General features: G+C 51.5%; 1 protein-coding gene across 5 annotated transcripts in view; it reads right to left on the bottom strand.

The window, feature by feature from the left end:
* Positions 1-4,940: 4,940 nt before the first annotated feature.
* The window catches only part of LOC105487257 (NF2, moesin-ezrin-radixin like (MERLIN) tumor suppressor), a 101,979-nt gene continuing 81,514 nt past the window's right edge, over positions 4,941-25,405 (bottom strand). The window contains exons 15-17 of one of the 5 annotated variants that reach the window (XR_011614051.1): positions 22,832-22,994; positions 5,826-8,779; positions 4,941-5,247 (exon numbers count right to left, since the gene is read on the bottom strand). Coding sequence is in view for 4 of the 5 variants with exons in the window: in XM_071080367.1 (XP_070936468.1) it covers positions 20,987-21,097; positions 22,832-22,994 (274 nt within the window). In the remaining variant the exon portion in view is untranslated. Of the gene's footprint in view, positions 8,780-18,209; positions 21,100-22,831; positions 22,995-25,405 lie in introns of those variants that run through there. The other 4 variants (XM_011750670.3, XM_011750669.3, XM_071080367.1 and 1 more) reach the window with 4 other exon arrangements.

Genomic DNA, 25,405 nt, shown 5'->3' with positions numbered 1-25,405 from the left:
GGGGGAAGGATGCAGGCATGGGCAAAGAAGGGAAGTCCCATGGGTTTCGGGGCAGAGCAACTGTCACAGCAGGCCCGGCTGACGCTGCAGCTCCTGCTGCCTCCCTCCACCCCCCGGGGCTGACAGGCGCTGGGCCTGGTTGCTCAGGAGGAAAGCCCAGAGTGGCCATGCCAACCCCCGTGCTGGCGCCTGCTGCCTTTCACTTGAGCTGGGAGGCTGGCAGCACGGTGGCCCCTCCCGAATTTGTGCCAGAGGATCGTGGGGCCAAGAGAAAGGAGGGGTGTGGTGGGAGCTCTAACACAGGCCCAAGGCTGGGGTCCCTCCCAGGCACCTGGTTCCACTCTGGCTCCCGGCCGTGGCCGTAGCCGTAGCCACTCCTGCGGGATCCTGGGCCAGTCACTCCTGTTTTGGCTCCTTGGAAGGTGAAGCTGGCTTGACAGGGCCTTGGGGGACCTCAGGGGACCAGTCTGTGGAGTTGGAACCTAAGGGGGCCTCAAGTTCTGCTGGTCCAAACCTGACCTTCTATAGCTAAGGCATGGAAGCCCAGACAGTGGAAGGGACTTACTCAAGGCCACACAGCCACAGGCGGAGAGCTGCAGGGGATCAGAGCCCACAGCCAGCTGGCCTGAAGCGCAGACTGGACCCTTAAGCTGCCCTCTGCTGGGACAGACAGGGCCCCATCCTCCCAGAGTGGAGCTCCTCTCCAGCTCCGGGCTCCAGGCTAAGCTGTTCATCCCAGAGCACTTGACTTTCTCAGATATATTCCCTGGGAATTATCCTCTGCTGAAAATCCCCAGGGCCCGAGCAGGGCCCCTGCTGGGGAGGGTGGAGACACCATGCGCAGCTCGCCACAGCAGGGGTGTGCCAGGGGTCCTGGGGAGGCGCTGCCTGGCTCAGCTGGGGATAAAGGGAGACTTCAGGGAGATCCGGGGAGGGCCAGCCTGAGGCTGGGCTGTCCCTGTCGGTCCACTCCACTCGTCCAAATTTAACTCCTCTCTCTCTCTCAGGGTGAATGGCACAGCAGGTGCCTACCTGGGGCACCTCAGCAGCCTTTGCTTTGTTTACCGACTTAATTCCTTCGATCAAAGGCTGCCCCTTTCTCCCTGAGCAGGCAGACGGGGAATGGCATTATTTATATTAGAAATGGGCAAGGCTCCACGGGACTTCTTCCCTATGCCTGATAAAAGAAAATCAGGTCACTACCGTGCCTCCCTGGCATCTGCAGTCGGCTTTTCACAGCCCAGGTACTCACAGGCCCAGGGAAGAGCTCGTGTGCACACTGTGACCCACCTGGTTCTCTCCCACCCTGAGCCTCCAGTCAATTATTGACCTGAGCAGGAGTATTAATGGGACAAAATAAGAGCATCCCTCGCAGGCAGCTCCAGCCCGGAGTTATCTATCATTTCCCGGGCTTTGCAGCTGGCACTGGGCAAACATGGGCTCGGACAAACAGGGCAGCTGCAGGCTCATTAAGTTCGGGTGCAGGTGGAGGGGATGGAGGCCACAGGGGAGCCGTGAGTGGGCCTGATCCCTCTGAGCTGTGACATCCCCTGAGGCACTATGGTTCTTTTCTCTGCTTCCTCCTGCCCTGTGCCCCCAAAAGAAGTATTCAGAAAAAAAGCCACTGTGTACAGAGTATGGAGTGGTGATGCCCATCTAGGCAAGGTGCTTAGAGCTTTCTGGGCATTCATAATCTCCACAAAACCCTATAAAATTCCCATTTTACAGATGAAGAAACTGCAGTGCCCAATAGGCTGGGCAATTTACCTAGGCTCACATGGCTGGTCAGTGGCGGAGCAGGAACCCAGGTTTGTCTGTTCGGAGGCAGGGAGGGGCTCTTAGCCTCTCAGCTGTGTCCAGCTCCCCCTGCCGCTAGTGGTAGATATTTCACCTTTCCTCAGGCCGGCTGTGTCTATTACTTGTAAGTAACGGTAACACTGCGACAGATCCACACCCCTTTTCTTAGAAACCTGAGTACTTTTTGTTCCTGTTCTTCACCTTATCCTGACAACATTCCCCGGGTACCCAGAGGCCTGTCAGCTGTCTTCACAGGGGGTGGAAGGTCTGGCCCTTGTGGGGAAGGAAGAGCCAGGTGCCCTCCACCTCTGCCCTGGGCGAGTGTGGCTTATGGGAGATGCGAGGTGCCTCTGGCTGCTCTGACTGCGGAGCCCTTCAGGAGAAGTCTTGATTTCAGCTCAGAGGCAAAATGCCAGGTGCTATTCTGGGGCCACCACCTTGGTGAGAAATGACCATCAAGTGGAAACCAGGAGAGGACATGGCCCCAGCTCAAGTCCTTGCTGGGCAGATTAATGGCCCCTGTAATTTTCCCCAGGTGCTCCTGCCACGGCGCAGAGGTCCAGAGCCATCTCTCTGGAAGAGCAAGCTGTGGTCTCCCTACCGGAGCTGGGCTGCGGCTGCAGGATCCTGCCGTAATGCAGTAACGACAGGCTGCCAGGGAGCCCCGCACGGCCTGGCCGGGGAGGGGGAGAGGAGCCCTTGGCCTCTCTCTGCCGGAGATGAGGCTGCCTGGGCTGTCTGAAAGGGAGACGGAGAACATGCGGGTGCCCGACTTTCTCTTCCCCAGACGGCTAAGAAATTGGATTAGATACAGTCACAGCAGTCTTCTCGCCAATACCTTTCCCCCCCGGGGTTTTGCTGCCAACTCTTCATTATATGTGGGTGGCTCCTTATCCTCTCTGCCACATGAAGGCTTCTGGGGTAGGCAGCCCTGGGGAACAGCTGCCAGGTACTCCCCACTCAGACGAAGACCAAAGGCAAAGAATGAAGTGCTAGCAGGGAGGCCAGAATGAGCCACTTGGGGCTCCAATGGGACTGGCAGCAAATGCCACAGTGAAGCACTGAGGTCTGGCCCCCCGCTTTGCATTTACAGCAGGGTCACCACAGACTAGAAAAAACAGCAAAGAATTCAACCGATCTCGATACCAAAATACCATTAGAATCAGTCATTGGAACTCTGGTGTTAGTAATTCTAACTACTTAATGGGGACCTCTGATCTCAGTGAGGTCACATTTACTATTTTGGTGGGGGGTGAGTCGGGTTGTCTTTAATGTAAAGGTTAGGTGAAAATATTGCCTGAACGGCTTTAAATGACCAATATTTTCAAAGTGCTTTCTTTGGCTTAGACTACATAGGAAATCAAACTGCTTCCAATTACTAAAAATAACAATCTACATTTGAGAAATGAGTTTATATTATTCATCTAATAAAAAGTCTAGGCTGGGCGTGGTGTCTCATGCCTGTAATCCCAGCATTTTGGGAGGCTGAGGTGGGTGGATCATAGGGTCAGGAGATCGAGACCATCCTGGCTAATACAGTGAAACCTCGTTTCTACTAAAAATACAAAAAAATTAGCCGGGCATGGTGGTGGGTGCCTGTAGTCCCAGCTACTCGGGAGGCTGAAGCAGGAGAATGGCGTGAAGCCGGGAAGCGGAGCTTGCAGTGAGCAGTGATCGCACCACTGCACTCCAGCCTGGGCAACAGAGTGAGATGCCGTCTCAAGAAAAAAAAAAAAAAAAGTCTAATTAGTTACCCTTTTTTTTTTTTTTTTTGAGACAGTCTCGCTACGTTACCCAGGCTGGAGTGCAGTGGCATGATCTTGGCTCACTACAGCCTCACGCTCCCAGGTTCAAGTGATCCTCCTACCTCAGCCTCCCAAAAAGCTGGGCCTATAGGTGCAGCTACCACACCTGGCTAATTTTTAAATTTTTTGTAGACATGGGGTCTCTCTATGTGGCCCAGGTTGACCAATTCTATATATTCAAAGCTAACAACAAATTGTTAAAACTTTTCATATTCTTGCTGGGCATGGTGGCTCACGCCTGTAATCCCAGCACTTTGGGAGGCCGAGGCAGCCAGATTGCTTGAGGTCGGGAGTTTGAGACTAGCCTGGCCAACATGGTAAAACTCCGTCTCTACTAAAAATACAAAAAAATTAGCTGGGCGTGGTGGCAGGCGCCTGTAATCTCAGCTACTTGGGAGGCTGAGGCAGGAGAATCACTTGAACTGGGGAGGCAGAGGTTGTAGTGACCTGAGATCAGGCCACTACACTCCAGCCTGGGTGACGCAGTGAGACTCTGTCTCAAAAAAAAAAACAAACAAACAAAAAACTTTTTCATATTCTTTAGTTTATTCACTTCAAACATCCTTCTAAAAAAAACACAGTTATGCATAACTGCAACATTTTGGGAAGATCTCGTGTATTCCGATAGGCTGTTTTCCTCACTGGCTTGTGCAATGAAAACCTGAAGTATGTCCTGACAAGTGTGTCGAGTGGGTCCCTTAGAAGTCCTGGCAGCCACACTGTGCTGTCTGAATCTCCGACTGGGGCTTCAGTGCTTTGGGACAGTTATCCTATAGAAGTTTTGGTCTTAATAAAGGACTTTTGTTGCTTAAGAAAACAGAAGCAAAACCAAAACCATAAGCTCTGCAGTGGTGCTTTCCAACTTCAAGTGCAAATGTCGCATAGCCCTGACAGTGGCTGTGCCTCATTTACTCTGCAGACAGCGCCTGGGCCCCAGGGGCTCTGCATGCACCCCCAGAGCCCGGAATGCCGAAAGCAGAAATGTCTGCAAGGATCACCCAGTCCAGCTCCCTAGTTTTCTGGTCTGAAATCACAGATGGGCAGGGACCACAGAGAGGAAATGGAGGTGCTGGGACGCCATGCAGGGCCCTTGCCGCCACCCCAAGTGCCCCCAGGAAGAGTGAGGGAGTTCTCCAGCAAAGGTGTCAATAGGGGTGTGGTGGAAGGAGGTGATTCTTTTGCCACCAAAGACAAGGGGCCAGAGGTGAAGGCCCGAGCAGTCAGGGACAGCAGCGGGCTCGTTTCTCCACAAAACCACAAGACGGCCCCACCACCCAGCCACATTCTTGACGCCTCAATGGCCTGAGCAACAGGCAAACTGAGGAAGCCCAAGGCAAGTATTTTCCAGCTTAGAATTTTTATTAAAACAATCATTTAAATTACAATAGTTCCCCAGAATAGAAAATAGCCTTCCATGGTCTGGCCCTGACAGGAGGCAGGACTCGGGCCCTACAGGAAGAAGTGACGTCTGACATCTTTGAAAATGGATGGCGCTTCCCTGAAAGCCCTGGAGGGGCTGGCTTGGGCCCAGGGTCACTGGGCCAGGCTGTCTCCCTGCCAAGGCTGCTCCCTCCAGGGGCGGCGAGGCCCCACCCTGTCAGTGAGGAACACTTAGACACTGCAGCTGGTTGTCAGTCTCTGGGCTCTTGAAAAAAAAAAGAGAGGGAAAGAGAGAAACCTGTCCCTAAAATTACAAGACACAGCCACTCATGAAGTGTTATGTAATGCCACAGGGTGCTGTCTAGCAGGGCCTGGCAGGTACATGAATAACAGGGTGGACAACACAGGTCGGGGGGACTGCTGTGGCTGAGGTGGGGCCTCGATCAGGATGAACGAAGCCATCTGTGCCGCACAGCTGTACACGGCTACCAGCCAACAGGGCAGCTTCATGGACATCATGAGCTGGGCAGTGACCTCATGAATGATCCCGGTGCCGTGGGGCTTCTGCCTAGGCAGAAGCGCTCATAATGAAATCACCGTGGCCAGGACGCTGCTCTGTGGGCTTGAGACTTCCTTACTTGACAAGCTCCCAGGCCCTAAAACGTTTGCTTAAAAAGGACGCAGTCTGGCCGAGTGCGGTGGCTCAGGCCTGTAATCCTAGCACTTTGGGGGGCCGAGGCGGGCGGATCACCTGAGGTTGGGAGTTTGAGACCAGCCTGACCAACATGGAGAAATCCCATCTCTACGAAAAATACAAAATTAGCCAGACGTGGAGGTGCGTACCTGTAATCCCAGCTACTCGGCAGGCTGAGGCAGGAGAATCACTTGAATCTGGGAGGTGGAGGTTGTGGTGAGCTAAGATCGTGCCATTGCACTCCAGCCAGGGCAACAAGAGCAAAAACTCTGTCTCAAAAAAAAAAAAAGATGCAGTCATCCCAGCCACAGGAACCAGTCTCTGAAAACAAGGCATCTCTTTCATTCTTTCTCCTGCTGCTGGGGCTTGGGACGCTCCTGAGGCCCATCCTCCTCTCCACCTTCTCCATCTGTGGGGAGGCACCTCGGATTCCTGCCTCAAGGAGGGGGAAGTGCTCCTGGCTGAGCAAGGTCCTACAGTCCCCAGCCTGCTCCCTGGAGCCCCAGGTGCTTCTGCCACAGCTCAAACACCAGCCAGCTCCCTTGAGGCCGCATGGCTTGGCACTTCTCAGACTTCAGAAGTACACAGGGCAGTTAAAGAAGGAAACAAAGCCCAACAGTGTTTTTATAAACCACCATATGCTCCCGCCTGTAGCCATTGTTAAAGAACAAATTTACAGGTCAGGAGGAAAGTAACTCCCGGTGGAAATCCAGGGATGGGCTTGAAGACTGAGAAGAGGCCAGGCATGGTGGCTCACGCCTATAATCTCAGAACTTTGGGAAGCCGGGGCGGGCGGATCACCTGAGGTCAGGAATTCCAGACCAGTCTGGCTAACATGGCGAAACCCCGTCTCTACTAAAAATACAAAAATTAGACAGGTGTGGTGGCACACGCCTGTAATGCCAGCTACTCGTGAGGCTGAGGCAGGAGAATCTCTTGTACCTGGGAGACGGAGGTTGCAGTGAGCTGAGACTGCGCCACTGCACTCCAGCCTGGGCGACAGAGAAAGACTCCATCTCAAAAAACAAACAGAAACGGAAAAAAAAAAAAACAAAAAACTGAGGAGACAGAGCCAGACCTCACTTTACAAACGCCTGAAGCTTCTGCTCCTAGCTGGGCCAGACTAGGAGAAGCCACAGGGCCACAGCATCCACACTTGCGCTCTAGGTCTGCAGTCCCACCCTGCAGACCCTAAGTGGCTGTGCGGCACCCAGGGCTGGTTTCCTTGGGGCAAGGTGGCCCAAGCAGGTGCTGAGCAGCCCGACCCCGTTAGGTCAGCCTGATAGTGGGAAGAAGACAGGATCTCTGTGAGCCGCTCAGTTTCTCAAAACCAGACGGAATTGCCAGAGACCACCTCTGCTCTCCAAAAATCTCAAGGCCCCCATAGCCTCCAGTTACTAAGCATCTTTTATCTGATTAAGACAAATCACCTGCTTTGCATAACAGCCAAACTGGAAGGATCTCAAGGGCCCTGGACGGCCACAGCAACATCAGTCATGGAGAAATGAAAGGGCAAGAAGGGGCAGGGTGTGGTGGCTCACACCTGTAAGCCCAGGTTTGAGTTTTGAGACCAGCCTAGCTAACATGGCAAAACCCCGTCTCTACTAACAATACAAAATATTAGCCAAGTGTGGTGGTGCATGCCTGTAGTCCCAGCTACTTGGGAGGCTGAGGCAGGAGAATTGCTTGAACTCAGGAGGTGGAGGTTGCAGTGAGCCGAGATTACGCCACCACACTCCAACCTGGGTGATAGAGCGAGACTCCATCTCAGAAAAAAAGAAAGAAAGAAAGGGCAAGAAGGTGGCCCCAGCCCAGGGAGTGAGCCGTGGGGTGGTTCTGTGGCCCTCTGCTGCCTGGCATGGAGGTGGGTCCTGTGACAGCCTAGGTGAGTGCCACCTGTGGGTGGACACCTGCATCAGGCCTGTGCTGGGAGGGGCACAAATGGCCCTTGCTGGCCCCCAGGGAATAGAAAATTCAGGGTCCGAAGAGGGACAAGGGCAACAAAAAAGTGAGGCCTGGGTACAACAGTGGGTTGGGAAGTGGCCTGTGGCCACTGGCACGTGGCCAGGAGGGAAGGTGAAGCAGAGGGGCCGTGCAGACTGGGCCGGTGGAGCTCGGAGTCTGGGTCAGCGAGAAGCAGCACCTGCAGAGCCACAGGGCTTATGGATCCCTGGTCATAGGCGGGTTACGGATGCTGACTACAGTATGACCAGGGAGTGCCCCAGCCCCACACAGGCAGGGGTGTCTATGGGCTTTGGGCAATGGGGAAGACGTGAGTGGCTCCTGCCTGCCTCTCGGACCCTGGTCTAGTGTGGCCGGAGGGGGACAGAGAGTGCCCTGTACCATCAGTTCCTGCACGGCACTACCCAGCCCCTCGGCTGGCAGTCAGCCTGCATCACAGCTTCTGCCTAAAGTCTCTGCCTAGCCACAGCTGCCCTGCCTATTCCCCACCAGCTGCCAGCCAGAGCGCCGCCTTGGGGTGCCTGGCGGGGACCCAGCCCTTGCTCATCACGAGCTCTGGGCGGGCTCCCTAAAGATGAGAAGCCGGCAGGCGTGCTGGGCCTGGGATCCGCTGGGCTGGGCTTCTTCGCTGCATGACAGTTCCTCACCCGTGGGGGAATGAATGTTCCGGAACCCTGGGCAGGGTGGGGATGCTGGCACTGGCCTCTCAGGGCTTCAGTATCTCACTCCCCACAATGACTTCCCAGGCTGGGCAGTGGAGGTCAGCTCTGGAGTGCAAGACACACACACACCAGGGTGCCTTGGACGAAGGGAGTCAGGAATCCCACATTAGACAAAGGAAGACAAATACTTCTTAAAACAAAGACTCAGGTCAGAGAACTAGAATCCCATGAGAGAAATCTCTACAGGGTCGTAGTTCAAGGCAATTGCACATAAGAGGGGCTGGGCTCTTCACTCAGCTGGGGAAAGTTCTGGAGCTCCCACGGAAACCCCCAGCCAGCTCCCTATGGATGGCTCTCTTGGTATCTGGTCCATCCTGCGGTCCCAGGAGCAGGAGAAGTGGCAGGTCCTGGGGTGGCTGGGTCACCTGCTAGAGCTCTTCAAAGAAGGCCACTCGAGACTTGGTGCTCTGCAAGGTGAGCTGTAAGAAAGCAGAGAAGAATTTGAGAGGGCACGAGACCTCTGCTCTGTCACACAGGGTCCTGTCCTGCCACTTGGACTCACCTCAAAGGTGGTTGGGAGCGAAAGGGAAGCCTGTTCAAATAGATGCTCAAGAAGTTGGTGGTCAGTCCCAAATAAGCGGCCAGATTTGCCCAATAATTCAAATTAGGAGGTGACAAATAAGGACGTGCAAAGGGAAGGCTGGTGGGCAGAGGCACACCATCAGGAAAAAGCCGTCAGCATTGCCTCTTTTTTTTTTTTTTTTTTTTTTTTTTGAGACGGAGTCTCGCTCTGTCACCCAGGCTGGAGTGCAGTGGCCGGATCTCAGCTCACTGCAAGCTCCGCCTCCCGGGTTCACGCCATTCTCCTGCCTCAGCCTCCCAAGTAGCTGGGACTACAGGCGCCTGCCACCTCGCCCGGCTAAGTTTTTGTATTTTTAGTAGAGACGGGGTTTCACTGTGTTAGCCAGGATGGTCTCGATCTCCTGACTTCGTGATCCGCCCGTCTCGGCCTCCCAAAGTGCTGGGATTACAGGCTTGAGCCACCGCGCCCGGCCAACATTGCCTCTTGACAGAGGACCAGAGATCCCTGGCTATTTTAATAGATTCTCACATTCCCATCTACCAAGGTCCCTGAGCCACCTCTGTGGTGTGCTGTCTGCGGGGCTTGGCAGGGTGAGCATCTTAGTCCTCGTGCCCTGGCAACATGATTGCGGTAAGGTGACGTGGCCTCGGGCAAGGCAGGCCTGTGGCAGATGAGGAAGAGTTTACCCATTCTACTCCTGGTTTCCCAGGTGGTCCCGAAGCAAACTTACGCATGACCTGGCAGCTGAGAAGGGGTTTCTCTCCACGAGCTGGAGGCAACGCCTTTCTCACTGTGGCTGGTGTAGGCAGGGAGGGATGGTGCATGTGGGCGGCATTCTGCCCAGCAAATGTAAAGGACAGTCAGGGAGATGTGGAAGGGGATGGGGTGGATCAGGGACTGAGCTCTTGGCATGGTGAAGTTTGCAACCTCCTAAGCCCCTGACTCTGGGCCACTTCCCAGCATCTCCCTGGACAGAAGCATCTGGAGCCAGCACTCTCCCTATACCCTGCTCTCTGCTGACTCCTGAAATCAATGCCTTGGATGTGACTGTGTTCCATTTCCAGCTCCGGGACTTCCCACAGGAGTGCAGGGGTGGAGGGCAGGGAGTCCGTACCATTCATCTTCATATCCCCCAAATATCTGGCTTAGTGCTGTGTGCTGATCAGGAGTTCAAACAATGTTTGTTAAGAGACCAGGACATGGGCTATGACGAAAACTAAACTGAGGTGCGCAGGAGAGGCAAGAGCTCCACACGGGGCCGAGAAGGTCTGAGAGCTCACTCTCTGCCATCACCAGCTCACTGTGGACACCCTTGACCTCTCTGAGCCTCCTTTCTCTGGAGGTTGCCATGGGGCAGGCAAGATTGTCTGGCCCATTCTCTCGACCCCTCGAGTCTGCATGTGAAGAGTCCTCAGTACTATCGGCGGCTCCATAAAGGGCAAGGGAGGGAAATTCCAAACCGACCACTTCACCATCAGAAGACAGCACTAGTGTGCTCAGAATGAGACAGCTTGAGAGCGACTCTTTAAATCCTGCCAAATCTTTTGGCCTTGAAGTTCCCGACTAACAAGCGGAATGTGGGGAGGCAGCTCAGCTGCTTTCTTCAGCGGAACCAATTTCAGAGTCCTTTGTAAAGCCTGGTTCTGATGGGAATGGAGAGCCCTTTTTTGCCTAAATGGAACTCCCTCTAGAAGGGAGCTGCGTCAGGATGGGCTTCTCCCTAAATGTAATCGGGAGGAGAAGGGCCAGGAGTTATGTGCCCTGTGATAATGGGAATCAGAATGGTCACTGGGGAAAAAAGGAGGAAGAGCTTTAGCTGCCAGATAACTACTGGGGCAAAAATGGGAGAGGGTTTAAATGAAAGCATGTGAGCCCAGTGTCTCCGCTCAGGTTTCTGAAAAGAACAGCCACTTTGAGTCAGACACAGGCACAGTCAGCCGCCTGGGCCACTGACCAGCTGTGTGGCCCTGGGCAGGTCATTTGCTCCCCTCTGGCCTCAGTTCCTCACTGTGAATCGGGCGTGATGGCAGCCCCTTCCTCATGGGGTGACAGGCAGAGGAATTGGGAACCGTGTGTGATGTGCTCAGCACTGCGCCTGGCGCGTGGTGGGAATTCGACAGCTGTTATTGCTAATAGCAGCATCACGCTTCTCCCCTCCCCAGCCCTGGCTCCTCTCCTTCCAGCGGGGAGCAGGATGCTCGTTAAGAAGGGGTGCAGGCAACAGCAAGGTCATGTATGGCACTGGCCTCCACGCCTACCAGGCGGGCCAAGTGATGCCCCATGAAGCCTGGCCACTTCCCCAGGCAGGGAGCCCAGGTTGTGGGGGACTTGAGAGGCTCCTGCCCATTTGTGCAATGTTGGCTCCAAGAATTCCTGGATCCTCCACCAGAGGAGCATGCTGGCTGTCCCCTCGAGGTGCCAGGGGAGGGTTCTGGCAGTGCCAGCAGCACCAGATTCCAGTGACTCAAGCATGTGCTTATTAGGATGCAGCGTGCTCTCGGGTGGGTGGGCTGCTTCCTGAGCCCCACCCCAGCTGCACTGCAGCACCTCAGCCCCACCTCTTATTTTGCAAGAGCAGGAGCCTCGCCTCAGCCACAAGTAAAGGTAGAGAGGGACATCAGTCTGCGCACACAGAAGTAGGAAGGCACCACAGCCACTGGGCAGGACAGAGAGCCGCAGTCTTCCAGAAGGCACTGAGGTGGTCAGAGGGAAAGGCAGACCCACCAGCTGGAGGCAGCCATGACCTGGCTGCACTGGTCAGCAAGGGCTGCTGCCCGAGGGCCCTGGGAGCCTTTGGTCACTGCTGCTTGCTCCTCAGACAGACCTGGCTGCCACCCCACCCTTTACCCTCACTGTGCAGTTACTATGGGTTTCAGTCCCCACAGGAACCCCGGAGTCAGAATTTACTGCACAGTGCTCCTCCCTCCTGCTGGAGTGGCCCTCCCAGCCACCCCCATGGCTCTGCTTCCACCTCGGCAGTATCCTTTATCTCAGACACCAGGATGCCCTCCTCCAAGCAGGTAAGGAAGGCAGGCAGTGAGACGAGGAGAGCCCTTGGCTTTCTTTCCTGCAGGTAGAGGCTCAGGGGAGCCATTTGCCCTCAGGCAGGAGTTTTTCTACAGAGAGCTTGGGAAGCCTCCCTGCCGGGCACACAAACAGCTCTGCCACCTGCACGCCCTGCCTGGGCACTGTCTCGCCCCTCCAGTGGGCAGGCTCTTCACCTGTGGATCTTTCACCATATGCTGCTTCTAGAAAGCTCACTGGCTGTCACATTTACAGTACACCCACAGGCAGGAAGTATTCATAAAGGAAAAGGCAAAAGCTCAGAAGAAATGGCAAAAAGCTAGCCCTTCGTAAAATAAACTCTGCCTCCGAGTCTTCTTTTTAAACACATGAAAACCAGCGAACAAGTTTCCTGGTTCCCCTGCGATGCTCTCATACCCTAAGGTGTGCGGGCCCACCAGTGTTAGGTACATCTTCCTGCTCAGCAACCGGCCTGGGTCCCTCTACACTGCCCAGCAACACCTACCTGCTTGCTAGAGCCAGAAGAGGCCTCCCACGAAGGCCTTCACCTTGCCCTATGTTGCACTGTGAGTTGAGCACTGAAGCCACTCTGATGAGTCCCATCCCCACCCTGAATTCCAAACAAAAATGCCCATGCTCCCTTTGGCAGTCCAGCAACAGCCCACCCCTCGCCCATCCTTGCCTGCCTGGAGAGTGGAGTCCCCCACGAGGGCGGGGAATTCCTCGCATGCACAATGAGTCTCTTGAAGGTTATCCAGAGAGAAGAGGTCTCCAAATTTCAGCAAGTAACAAAGCAGAAGCACCTCAGGGTGTACAACCAGGGTCTCCAAGACAGTGGCTGCACCAGTCTGGGACCTGCCAAGTCTGGTCAACTGCCTTTGAATCCTTCTGAAGACAAGTGGGCCAAGCTCTGGCGAATGTGACCAGTGACATCTGCCATGCACTGTCCTTCAGAACTCTCACTGAATCTAGACGAGGTCCAACCATGGGAGTCCCGCAGCAGGGCCCTGCTCCCTGGGCAGGCTATAAACCCAAGGGCCCTGCTCAGAATCTCCAACCCAAATCACTCCTGCCAGTTCCCTGAAGATGCCTACAAGAACATGAAGCCTCCGCACCAGGCATGGGCTGACCCGCTGCTCTCCTCCAGCTGTCTCTTCACATCTGATTAGAATTAGCCGTGTGAATAACACAGGAGGAATTAAGTTCTCTCTAGACTGAACCGGCTGCTCAAGTCTGTCACTAATCCAATTCCATTCTGAGGAGACGAACTTCCTTTTCTTTCTCTGGGGCGGATCTCTGAGGCTTTATTGCTATCTGACTGTTCATCTTCACATCCCCACTCTGATCCACTTGTTGGCGCCTGGCTTTTCCTTCCTGCCCAACATCGAGACTCAGCCCCTCAGCCCCGGCAGAGTCCCTTTCCCCCTGCCCACTTGTCCATAAAACTGCCAGCTGTTTGTGACAGCCAGCAGGCTGTGAGAGGGCAGGGGAGAACTTAGGAGAGTTCCACTCTGGCAGAGCTGGGCCTCCTTACACTCCCCAAATTGTGTGTGGTGTGACAAAAACAGGCACATTCACCCGCTCTAAACAAGTTCAGATTCAGGAGACACATCTGTCTACTTAAAACGACAGAGGAGGCTGGCTAAAAGAACCTGGTACCCGGCTGGCACTCTCTAACCCAGGCATGCAATCTGCATCTTCAACTGTTCCTCCTCACTGCTACCTGAGGATTTTGGGTGGCCCATTAAGGTACTCCTGAGAAATGGCCCCAGGGTCTGGAGAAAGCAAGCCTGGAAGGCACCTGGGACAAACATTCCCCTGCTGCCCTGCCAGCAGCGGAAGGCTTCCAGCTACAAAGCCTCCGCCAGCATCGTTCCTGAGAGTGCCCCCTGCTGGAAAACCACAGTACAAGGCGCACAGCCAACTCTCCTTCCAGCTCTCCTCTAAAAGTCCTTTTGGGGGATCGTTTCCCAAAGTGATGGGAGGGTAACTAAATGTATTCCGGCACGGAGCCTGCAGCAGCAAGCCTGCTTGATTAAGAATGAATTACACTTTCATCAGCACAGAGAGAAAATTGATTCACAAGGCTGCATTGTGATCATCTTGTTCCTAAAGCAAGGGAAGGTGGGGGGAGACACAGAGCCACTTCGGCTATCAGTGGTGAGAGAAAGGAAGCTGTACAATTAAGCTGGGGAACAAAACTAATCAGAGCACCAGGATTCCTTCAGCTCGTCTCTGGGGGCCTTGCCTCAATCCACTCATCCCAAGGGAGGAGAAAAGAAGGCAGGAGGGGACCATCTCATTCATTTTAAACAATAAGACTCACAGCGCTGAACCCATTTTAGATACTAACCTAATAACTCCAGGTGCTGGGTCTCTGCTTGTCCCATAAAAATGCAGTGCAATTGAAATGTGAGCCCTAAAATCATGTTATACTTCCTCTCCACTACTACATATTGAAAACGAAGGAGCGGGGGAGGGTGTAGACACAAAAGGACGTGCAGATCCTCTGGCACGAGGATCCATGGGGAGAAAGCAGAGTCAGAGCAGAAAGGTGACAGCTGAATCCAGTAGCAGCAAATTCCAAAAGAATCTTTGGTTTGGGGTGTGGGAAACCTTCCCCCTTCCAAATGAGCCAAGAGGAAGGGCCAGTGAAGGGGGATGGCTGTACTAAGTGGTCAGATCAAGATTTTCTTTTTCTTTTTCTTTTTTTTGAGACGGAGTCTCACTCTGTTGCCAGGCTGTACTGCAGTGGTGCGATCTCGGCTCACTGCAACCTCTGCCTCCCAGGTTCAAGCAATTCTCCTGTCTCAGCCTCCTGAGTAGCTGGGACTACAGGCGCGTGCCACCACGCCCAGCTAATTTTTGTATTTTTAGTAGAAACGGGGTTTCACCATGTTGGCCAGGATGGTCTTGATCTCTTGACCTCGTGATCCGCCCGCCTCGGCCTCCCAAAGTGCTGGGATTACAGGCATGAGCCACCACATCCCAGATCAAGCCTTTCTGCAGTCTTGCTAGGGACAGTTTGCACCCAAATGCCATCTAGTGATGTGCACAGTGGGAGCACTATCCATACACTTATCCTACACAGAGCTGGAATGAAAGGCCAAGTCCACCCCAATGAACAAATCCAATGTGGTATTAGCGACTTTATCTGCTCTCAAGAGAAATCTGCCACTGAATACCCAAGGGGCCTTTTTTGTGTATTAATCCCTGAGGGACCCAAAGCAGCAGAAGCTGCCTGGAAACCTGTCTGCCTGCTTTGCAGGCTGCCCTGTGGCGCCGGGGGGGCCCTCCGCTGCTCCTCCGTTCCTTCCCCTGACAAATGGCCTAATGGGCCTGATTCACCTTACTGGGCAGGTGGCGGCTATCTACTGAGTGATCTGAGCAAGAGCCTTAGGAAAAAGGTCCAGATAGACTGATGTCATTTTTAAATTGCCAACATCAAAAGAGAAATCACGGCAAGGATCATGAGAACAGAACGGCAAGGATCATGAGAACAGAACCTCGGGCTCGAAGAATGAGTTTGCATCCGGCTCTTCCCTCCCACTGTTGCAGCAACAAATCCGGTGCGGAGGAGAGCTGCACTGAAACATATCTTCAGTGCCCAGGGGCCAAACGGGATGTTTTACTGCATCAAATAAGGCCTGGTAATATCCTCAGGCACTTCCAAATGGTCATAAAATACCTAGGCAGGCAAAGCAGGTTTGTAGGCTCTTCAACACCTCCCAAAGAATAACTGCTTGACCAGGTAAAGTCTCTTAACCAAAAAGAGGATTGGCTTGTAGACTTTTGGAAAAGAGGCTGATAGTTCTTCTATCTAGAGCTACCAGAAACAAGCAAGAAAACTAAGCTCTCAACAGTTACGAGAAACCAGGAACTCAGTGTGTGAGAGTGGTAGGAGTGGCCTTCAGGGATGAGCTCAAGGTGTCCCAGCCGGGAGGAGCACTAAGAACAGCCCACAGTTCCTAAAGCCTTCCCTGAGCTTCCACAGAGCCAGGAAGTGGAGAGGAAGAATTTGGATGGCCTCTGCAATTTCTTCGCAGTGTGCTACGCCCACATCTGGTGCTGCTACTGCTCCCTGTTAATGCTTGCTACCCACCCTACTCCCTACTCCTTTTTCTTTCCTTCCCCCTCTCACCCCTGCCTTGCTCCAGCAACAAGAAAGGAAAGGTTCGGGGCTGGCGAGCCAGTATGCTACCTTTTATGTCAAGGCCAAGGATGCTCTACCCATACAACACCCAGTTCCTAGAGCAAGCAGAGCCATTCGGCCCAATGGGGTCATAAGGAGGGTTGGCTATATTAACTACCTATTAAACTTAAGTAATTTAGCAGACATCTTCAGGGCTGGCAGTGCAGACCAGAGGTCGCCAGGGAGGCTCTAGCCACTTGTTTTAATTGTGGGAGACGCCTTTCCCGCATATGCAATCTCTCTCTGTGATTTATCACTTCCCCGGGTGTTTTTTTAACTGTTCTACTTCACTTCACCGGCTCTGCAACTCCAAGGGGAGCCCGCACAAATTGAAGATGACATTGGACTTTTATGTCTTCCTGATCCAAGAGAAGCTGCTGGCGCTTGAGATAAATGTCAAGGCTCCTCTTCTTCCTGTTCCTCCATCAGTGGAAACCACAGCTGGACCTTGACGGTTCAAACCATTTACTAATGAAATAAGCTTTCTAAGCTCCACCACCCCCATGATTTCTCATCCATCAATTTCCTTGGAAATCCTGTGCTCCCTGGGAGACCACAGGCACAAAAGTGATGACTTTGTTTGCTGACACTCAGACCAGCTCAGGATCGGGAGACTGAAACCCCTCTTTTGAGAAAGGATGAAAGAAAGACCCTGAATGTATATATTCCAAGACTGCATTTTACCTTCAAGGTGTGGTGGTACAGTTATGCCACACCAAGCCACCACTCCCATCATCAGCACTGTGGCTCTGAAGGCACAAAAGTCAGGCTCAAGGCACCCTGTGTCCCCCAACCCCAGCCTGACTGCCAGACTCATTCCCCTCACTTGGAAGGCTCAGATGCCAGGACACGTGTCGCTCCCACTGAGAATGAAACAACTCCAGGTTCCCTAGGGTGGCTTCTGATCACTAGCACTGCTCTGACTCAGATGCAAATGCCAAACTAGTTGTACTGATCATCAATTGGGAAAAATGGAAATATAGGAAGTTAAGATTAGCAAGAGGAGAAAAATATATCCTTGCAAACCCAAGTCAAATATTACAAGGAACCAGTGAAGTTATTTATGGCTATTTATTTATTTATTTATTTTTGAGACAGAGTCTTGCTCTTGTTGCCCAGGCTGGAGTGCAATGGCATGATCTTGGCTCACCGCAACCTCCACCTCCCAGGTTCAAGCGATTCTCCTGCCTCCGCCTCCCAAGTAGCTGGGTTTACAGGCATGCGCCACCACACCCGGCAAATTTTGTATTTTGGGTAGAGATGGGGTTTCTCCATGTTGGTCAGGATGGTCTCGAACTCCCAACCTCAGGTGATTCACCTGCCTCGGCCTCCCAAAGTGCTGGGATTATAGGTGTGAGCCACTGTGCCTGGCCAATTATGGCTTTTTAAAAGTTTTTACTTCCAGCCACGTAGCAATTAATACAATGAATGAAGATGCCCAGCACAAGCTGTGTACCTAGATTTGGCGGTGTGGCCCACATGCTGTCCTTCGCCCTTTGCTGCAGGATCACAAGCAGATTTTCCCTTTTCAGAGTTTTAACCCCTTACTGAGCTCTGACTGTGCACTGAGTGTTTCATGCACATTCTCTCATTTATCCCTCACAACAGTCCTGGGGGCAAAGACTATTTTTATTCACCTTTTGAAGGTGAGGACACTGTGCCTTGAGAGAGTAAGAATTCATCCTTTTTTATGGCTGCATGTATACATATGTAACAAGCCTGCACGTTGTGCACATGTACCCTAGAACTTAAAGTATAATTAAAAAAAAAGAGAGAGAGAGCGCGCGAGCGAGCATAAGAATTATAGAAGGCCGGGCGCGGTGGCTCACACCTGTAATCCCAGCACTTTGGGAGGCCGAGGCAGGCAGATCACAAGGTCAGGAGATCGAGACCATGGTGAAACTCCGTCTCTACTAAAAATAGAAAAAATTAGCCAGGCGCAGGGGCGGGCGCCTGTAGTCCCAGCTACTCGGGAGGCTGAGGCAGGAGAATGGCATGAACCCGGGAGGCGGAGCTTGCAGTGAGCCGAGATTGTGCCACTGCACTCCAGCCTAGGCGACAGAGCGAGACTCCGTCTCAAAAAAAAAAAAAAAAAAAAAAAAAGAATTATAGAAAAAGGAAGTGGCAGAGAAGTAGGAACCTCGGTTAATCCGACTGGATAGCCGCTCAGCATTCCTGAGGAAATGTGGTAACCCTTCATAACCTAAGGGCAAACTCCTTGAATTAGCTTCAATGTTACACAGCCCCCATGGGTACTGCTGAAATCACACAGCAGACTCTGAGACCTCTCAGTGAGGCAGAAGAGTACTGAAACCGAGGACAAATACAATGGCCAGGCGAGATGGCTCATGTGTGTAATCCCAGCATTTTGGGAGGCTGTGGCGGGAAGATCCACTTGAGCTTAGGAGTTCGAGACCAGCCTGGACAACATGGCGAAACCCATCTTTACAAAAATAAAAATTAAAAAATCAGTCAAGCGTAGTGGCAAATGCCTGTAGCCCCAGCTACTTGGGAGGCTGAGGTGAGAGGATCGCTTGAGCCCAGGAGGTTGAGGCTGTCACCAATGTGGGTGACAGAGTGAGATCCTGTCTCAACAAAACAAAACAAACAAAAAACCTCATTAAAAACAAAAGAGGCCAGGCACGGTGGCTCACTTTTATAATCCCAGCACTCTGGGAGGCAGAGTTGGGCAGATCGGTTGAGCTCAGGAGTTCAAGACCGGCCTGGGCAACATGGTGAAACCCCATCTCTACAAAAAATACAAAAATTAGTAGTCTCAGCTACTTGGGAGGCTGAGGCAGGAGGATCACTTGAGCCTGGGAGGTGGAGGTTGCAGTGAGCCAAGAACGTACCAGCCTGGGTGACAGAGGGAGATCGTGTCTCAAAACAAAATAAAACTAATATCAATGCAGGCTGGTTTGATCCCAGATTAGTGAGCTTTTGGACACTGGAAACTGTTCCATTCACTACCAGCTTTTGCATCTCATCCCCAGGCATTCTAGATGGAGTTCTGCCCTTGACATCTAGGTATTCCCACATCCAAGCCTAAAGCAGCACTTCTCTTCAGCTAGGCTTGTGCCAGCCAGACTGCAGCATGCACCACCCCAGAGCCACCCTAGTGCAGGCATGTGGCTGCTCATCAGTCCCGGTCACTGACCACAGGGACTGCCAAAGTCTAGAAAATGGAACGTGCACTGAACTTCATGTGCAGTAAAATTTAGTAGTGCAGCACTATTTAATCTAGTGATGCTGAGAGAACGCTTGTCATATTAAACATCAAGTCCATGCTTTTATTAACCCTTGATTAACCCGAGTGTTTGATTAACTGCCTGGCAGCCTGCTTTAAAAACAAGTTCACATCAAGACATTAAAATGAATGAATAAATAAATGCATCCATGTATGTCCTAGGAGCAGTGCAAATTTAACTAAAAATGAAACTTCTTTTGTCTGCAGTAAAAGCTCAGTGTGAAATGACAGTCAGAATCAGGACCCTGAAGAATTTCAGCACTCTGCATCATTATAGAAGGAAGAAAGAAGAAATCACATTCGGGCTGAGCAGCACCTTCCCATGGAGGGAACACCTGGCAGCACTGGGTGAAATGCAGCGGGGTTTTCTGCTTGTCCTCGTGGTTACAAAAAGTTCAGTAAACCAAGGTGGGTCCACCTGGCTGCTCTGGGTGCTGTGAGCTGGCCGGCCCATGACAACGCTGGCCATAACTGCCCTGCTCAGAGCACGGACTGTTCTGTATCAGGGTATCAATGCCAACATGGGTATGAAAGCTGAAGAAACAGGAGCCCGCTAAATGAAAGTGTCACATACAAAACAGGGTTCATGTCATGGATTCTTGGAACCACTGATGGCTCAAGTGTACCTTTTAATAAGATCTATCAGGGACTTTAACAGCTGACCTCTCTTGATGGGATAATGACCACAAGTAGGATCTATCTTATGCCAGACCTCTTTTTGGTAGGAAGGTTCCAATTAGCTTATTCTACTCTATGAGCAGAAACTGCGGGGAAGACTCCAATGGACACATCCTACCCTGCTGTCGGGTGGTGTGGAGTTTGTTGGCATGGGTACTACTGGGGATTAGGTGAGAAGTAGAGGCAGGATGTCATTTTATTATTGGGCAAAATACATTCTCTCTACTGCCTAGGCATGCTGGAATAATAACGAACTGTTGCAGGAGAAAAGCAGCAAACATTCAGTTAATTCATTCAGCAACCAGTGACCGCTCCTCTCCGGGGTGCCATGACTGTACTGTTCCAATGTGAGTTCACTCTGACCACATCTCTGCTCAGCCTGTGGAGTGGAAGCTGAAGCAGAGGCGGCTGAGCACGGACGAACAGACAGTCCACTCCCCGTGGACTCACAAATCAGACCCCTGTGCTCTGGGTTTGCTTTATTTGAAAGGAAAAGGGCTGTGTACAGAAAGGGAAAGCTCTAAAGGAAAATGAGCCAGCACAGGCAACCCCTTCGCCCCACGACCAGAAGCTGCCAGGAGTGACCACGGGTCTTGAGAGGCTGTCACCGCGTAAAAGGTCTTGATCTCGAGTTACAGACATCAGTCTCAAAAGTGCCCAGATTGACCCCATTTCCATGCTAGGAGTATGCCACCAAGACAAAGGACTTATAGACACACCTGACTGGACAAGAAGCCATAACCTTCCCCAGCCCAACAATGACACGAGATGGGAAGAACGGCCGGTCCTACAGCCCCATGACATGCTCTTCGGAACGAGGCAGTCTTCTGGGGCCCTGGAGGCTGGTCTGGCTCCACAGGGCGGGTGCCTGCTTTTAGACTCAAAGCATGCTGCGGCCAGTACCCAGGCACCACCTGCCCTCGTAAGGGCTCAGTGTGGCCTGAGGACAGAGACAGGCAAGCTCATGCACGGGTTAGTATCACAGAGGGCAGTGCCATCACCACAGAGAGAATACCTGGGAACAACCTACTTTGAGGGCTCAAATGCAGATAGGTCTTCTGCCTTGGGCTTGAGGCTAAACCAGCAAAATAAAATGAAGAAAAACAAAAACATACCCTGTGATATCAACAATGCCATAAGTGCTATCTGCAAAATGCTTGGATAGGCCTGAAATCGTGACGAGTGATCTTGTTTGTTTTAATGGCTTGGAACGGGGTCTCTTCAGCTTTCACACTGCAGGTTTCTGTGGCTGAAGGCCCCCCTGCTCATTGCAGCCGCAGTGGAAATGGTGAGACTGTTCCGGGGACCCAGATGACAAGGCTGGGGGTAAGGGGTGAGATGGGGTGTCTAAGGCAGTTCATTTAAGGGCTGACTGGCTCACTGGCTCAGTCATTGTTTTACCTCTTTCCTTAATGGCTGAGGCCTCCCTTGAACTTCTCTTTACTATTTAATAATTTTGTTTTGGAAGGGAAGCCTGGTAAATTACAGAAGCCAGAGAAAAGAAGAATGTGGAATGTGGAAATGCCTTTCCTTCTAGGTTGCACTATTAAAAGGAATTCTCTACCCAGTGCCAGTTCTGACTGGAGTCGAGAGGTAAAAGTCAGGGCTGCCTGCTGTATCCAGTAACGATGGCAGGTAGAAACAGATCCCCTGGAGTTTTCAGATACAGCTTAACCACTAAAAACAGAGACAGTCCGTAAAACTGGAAGCCCATTTTAAAGACTGAGGTAAAGAGTAAAAAATTAACTGCATCAGTATCACCTAAAGTCAATGGACAGTTTTATCTTTTTGTTTGTTTGTTTGTTTTTGAGACAGTCTCGCTGTGTCTCCCAGACTGGAGTGCAGTCACACAATCTCGGCTCACTGCCAGCTCCACCTCCCAGGTTCACGCCATTCTCCTGCCTCAGCCTCCCGAGTAGCTGGGACTACAGGTGCCGCCACCACGCCCGGCTAATTTTTTTGTATTTTTAGTAGAAGCGGAGTTCCACTGTGTTAGCCAGGATGGTCTCGATCTCCTGACCTCGTGATCCACCCGCCTCGGCCTCCCAAAGTGCTGGGATTACAGGCGTGAGCCACCACGCCCAGCCCAGTTTTATCTTAATAACACCTATTTTATAGGTGTTAACCTGATCCTGGGCTATCAGTCAAGAGCAGAGCATTATTTGGCAAGAGAGGACCCTTCTGCTTGGCCCAAATGAAAAAGGTATACTCTTGGGCTGATAATTAGTATGAAATTTAGCTTCTGAAACTCAACAATGCTGAAAGCTCAAAATACCAATAGAGAAAGATATGAAACCATTTGCAACATAATAAAGTCTTCTCTTTCAAAACAAAGAGGTTCTCTCCTAGACACTTCCTTTTAAGTATGAAAAAAGTTAAAAATTCAGTTTGGTTTTATAGTCCTTGCCACTTAAAGACACAACAAGACTAGAGGGAAAGTGCATTCTCAATAGCCTCCATTTCATTCTGCTTTCTCATAAAGTAAGGCAGCTCCCTGGGCATAACACCCCTTGGCTTAAAAGGGCTTTATGCTTTACTGCTAAATGATGAATCAAAACCCCTGTGTAACAGGGGTTCATTATGTCAGAGCTTTTAACACAAGCTCAACTGCCATCCAGCCAATGGGTTCCTAGTCACTGGCAGATTACATTCCCTTTCTGGCATAAGTTTAAAAATTTCCTCAACTAAGTACATACAAAAGATGCTAACAGTCTAGTGACTTGGCTACTGAGAAAACCAGATGCCAACCTCATATTTCATTAATGATGGTCCTGATCAGCAAAATACAAGAAAGAGACCCTGGGTACCTTTTTAATGGTATTGTGCTTGCTGCTGCCACCCCTGTCGGAGTTCTCATTGTGCAGAATATCCAGAGCCGTCTCCCTCTCTTTCAGTTTCAAGGCCTCGATTTCTGTCTTGAGTTCATTGAGCTGCTCCTGCAGATGCTTGCTCTTTTCCATGTATTCCACTCTGCCGGCAAGAGGGTATCATGCATCAGGGCTTGGGCGACAGTGAGATATGGCTCAGGTGCTCTGTGGCCCACAAGCTGCTTGGTGCAGGATCTAGGGTTTGAGGCCTGAGGTTCACATCTTTACTTGGCCACTCACAGGCCGTGGAGCTTAGGCTGGTCACTTAAGTGCTATGAATGTTTCCTCATCATTAAAATTGGGATAATGATCACAGGGCCGTGGTCAGGATTAAATTTTTAAAAAGTGGAGGCTAGGCATGGTGGCTCCACCTGTAATCCCAGTACTTTGGGTGGCTGAGGCAGGAGGATTGCTTGAGCCCAGGAGTTGGAGACCAGCTTGGGAAACATAGCGAGATCCTGCCTCTATTAAAAAAAAAGAAGAAGAAGAAGAAGAAAAAGAAAAAGAAAGAGTAGAAAAGTCCTTGGTAAATTCTCATAGGGGATTCTACAAATACTAGCTGTCACAGACAGCTTTTCGTTCTGCACCAAAAAAAAAAAAAATACATGAAACAAGCTTCCTGGGAACCCAGAACAATCTCCTTGTCTCAACCCTTCTTGGAGCAGTAATTCAAGTAAACTCATTTTTTTTGATAGGATCTTGCTATGCTCCCCAGGCTGGCTTTGAACCCCTGGCCTCAAAGTGCTGGGATTACAGGCACAAGCCACAGCGCCCAGCTTCACGTGATCTCTTTTGATAGGCCACATCCACAGTCCCACTTGTTCTGAGACTTCATCTAAAGATGACAGAAGCTCACTCAGAAGCTCACCCAACGCGAGGAAGAAAAGATCCCTACCCTCACCTGAGAACAGACACACTGAGTGACAGCATCTATGATGGTGAAAGTCTGGAAACCACCCACAAAGCGTCCAACTACAAGGCATGGCCAGAAAAACCGTGCAATACAAATACCAAAAACATTCCATAGGGATTGCCATGGTTAGTATAGAGACTGCCAATATGTGCAAGGGTAAGAAGTGCTATGGTCTGAATGTTCGTGTCTTCAAAATTCATATGTGGAAACCTAATTGCCAGCTGGGTGTGGTGGCTCATGCCTGTAATCCCAGCACTTTGGGAGGCCAAGGTGGGCGGACCATGAGGTCAGAAGTTTGAGACCAGCCTGACCAATATGGTGAAACCCTGTCTCTACTAAAAATACAAAAGTTAGCTGGGCGTGGTAGCATGGGCCGGTAATCCCAGCTACTCAGGAGGCTGAGGCAGGAGAATTGCTTGAACCCAGGAGGCAGAGGTTACAGTGTGCTGAGATCGCACCACTACACTCCAGCTTGGGCAACAGAGCGAGACTCCATCTCAAAAAAAAAAAAAAAAAACCACAGGCGTCAGGAGATGGGGCCTTTGGGAAGTCATGAGGGTAGAGCCTCATGAATGGGATTAGTGCCCTTATAAAAGAGACTCCAGAGAGACCCTTCATCCCTTCCACTGGGTGGGCACACAGCGACAAGGGCTGACTATGAACCAGGAAGAATGCCCTCACCAGACTCCACCTCTGCCCGTGCCTTGATCTTGGCCTTTCCAGCCTCCCAAACTGTGAGAAATCAATTTCTTTCTTTCCTTTTCTATTTTTTTTTTTGAGACAGGGTGTCTCTCTGTTGCCTGGGCTGGAGTGCAGTGGTATGATCTGGGCTCACTGCAACCTCTGCCTTCCAGGCTCAAGCAATCCTCCTGCCTCAGCCTCCCGAGTAGCTGGGACCACAGGCATGCGCCACCACACCCAGCTAATTTTTGTATTTTTAGTAGAAATGGGGCTTCGCCATGTTGCCCAGGCTGGTGTGAACTCCTGGCTCAAGTGATCTGCCTGCCTTGGACTCCCAAAGTGCTGGAATTATAGGCATGAGCCACTGTGCCTGGCCAAGAAATAAATTTCTGTTGTTTATAAGCTACCTAGCCACTGGTATTTTGTTACAGTAGCCAAAACAAACTAAGATAGTAACAAAATACAAACTATAAAATAGCAGAATAGCTTCACCCTGATCCCCGATCCCAACCACATAAATATATATGTCTGGATAATGGTGAAAGGAACATGGACAGCAGATATGACAGCTAGAGGCTCTGGTTCACTGGCTACTTAGCTATACCCTCAATGTGAAAGCCCAAAGAAAAAACAGCCTGGATTGTGGTTGCCCATAGAGGACTCCATGGAGACACTTTCCCCAAAGGTTTTTCCTGATGATACTACCCTTGGTAAAAGCACATGGGCTGCAGAGTCAGATGGGTGAGGGGTTTCAACCCAGGGGCTCCTCTGCATCAGCTGTGTGATGCTGGGGGAGTTCACTAAACTCTCTAAATCTGAATTCTCCCTTATAAAATGGGAACATGAAAACCTACCTTTGATGTCAGTTTGATGTTTGTCAGTTAGTAGGAATTAAATGAGACAAAAGCCAAAAACCCTGA

This window comes from Macaca nemestrina, chromosome 15 (genome assembly GCF_043159975.1).
Source record: "Macaca nemestrina isolate mMacNem1 chromosome 15, mMacNem.hap1, whole genome shotgun sequence".
NCBI classification, from domain to species: domain Eukaryota; kingdom Metazoa; phylum Chordata; class Mammalia; order Primates; family Cercopithecidae; genus Macaca; species Macaca nemestrina.
The sequence above is the reverse complement of the archived record's forward strand: the minus strand, read 5'-3'. Positions and strand labels throughout refer to the sequence as shown.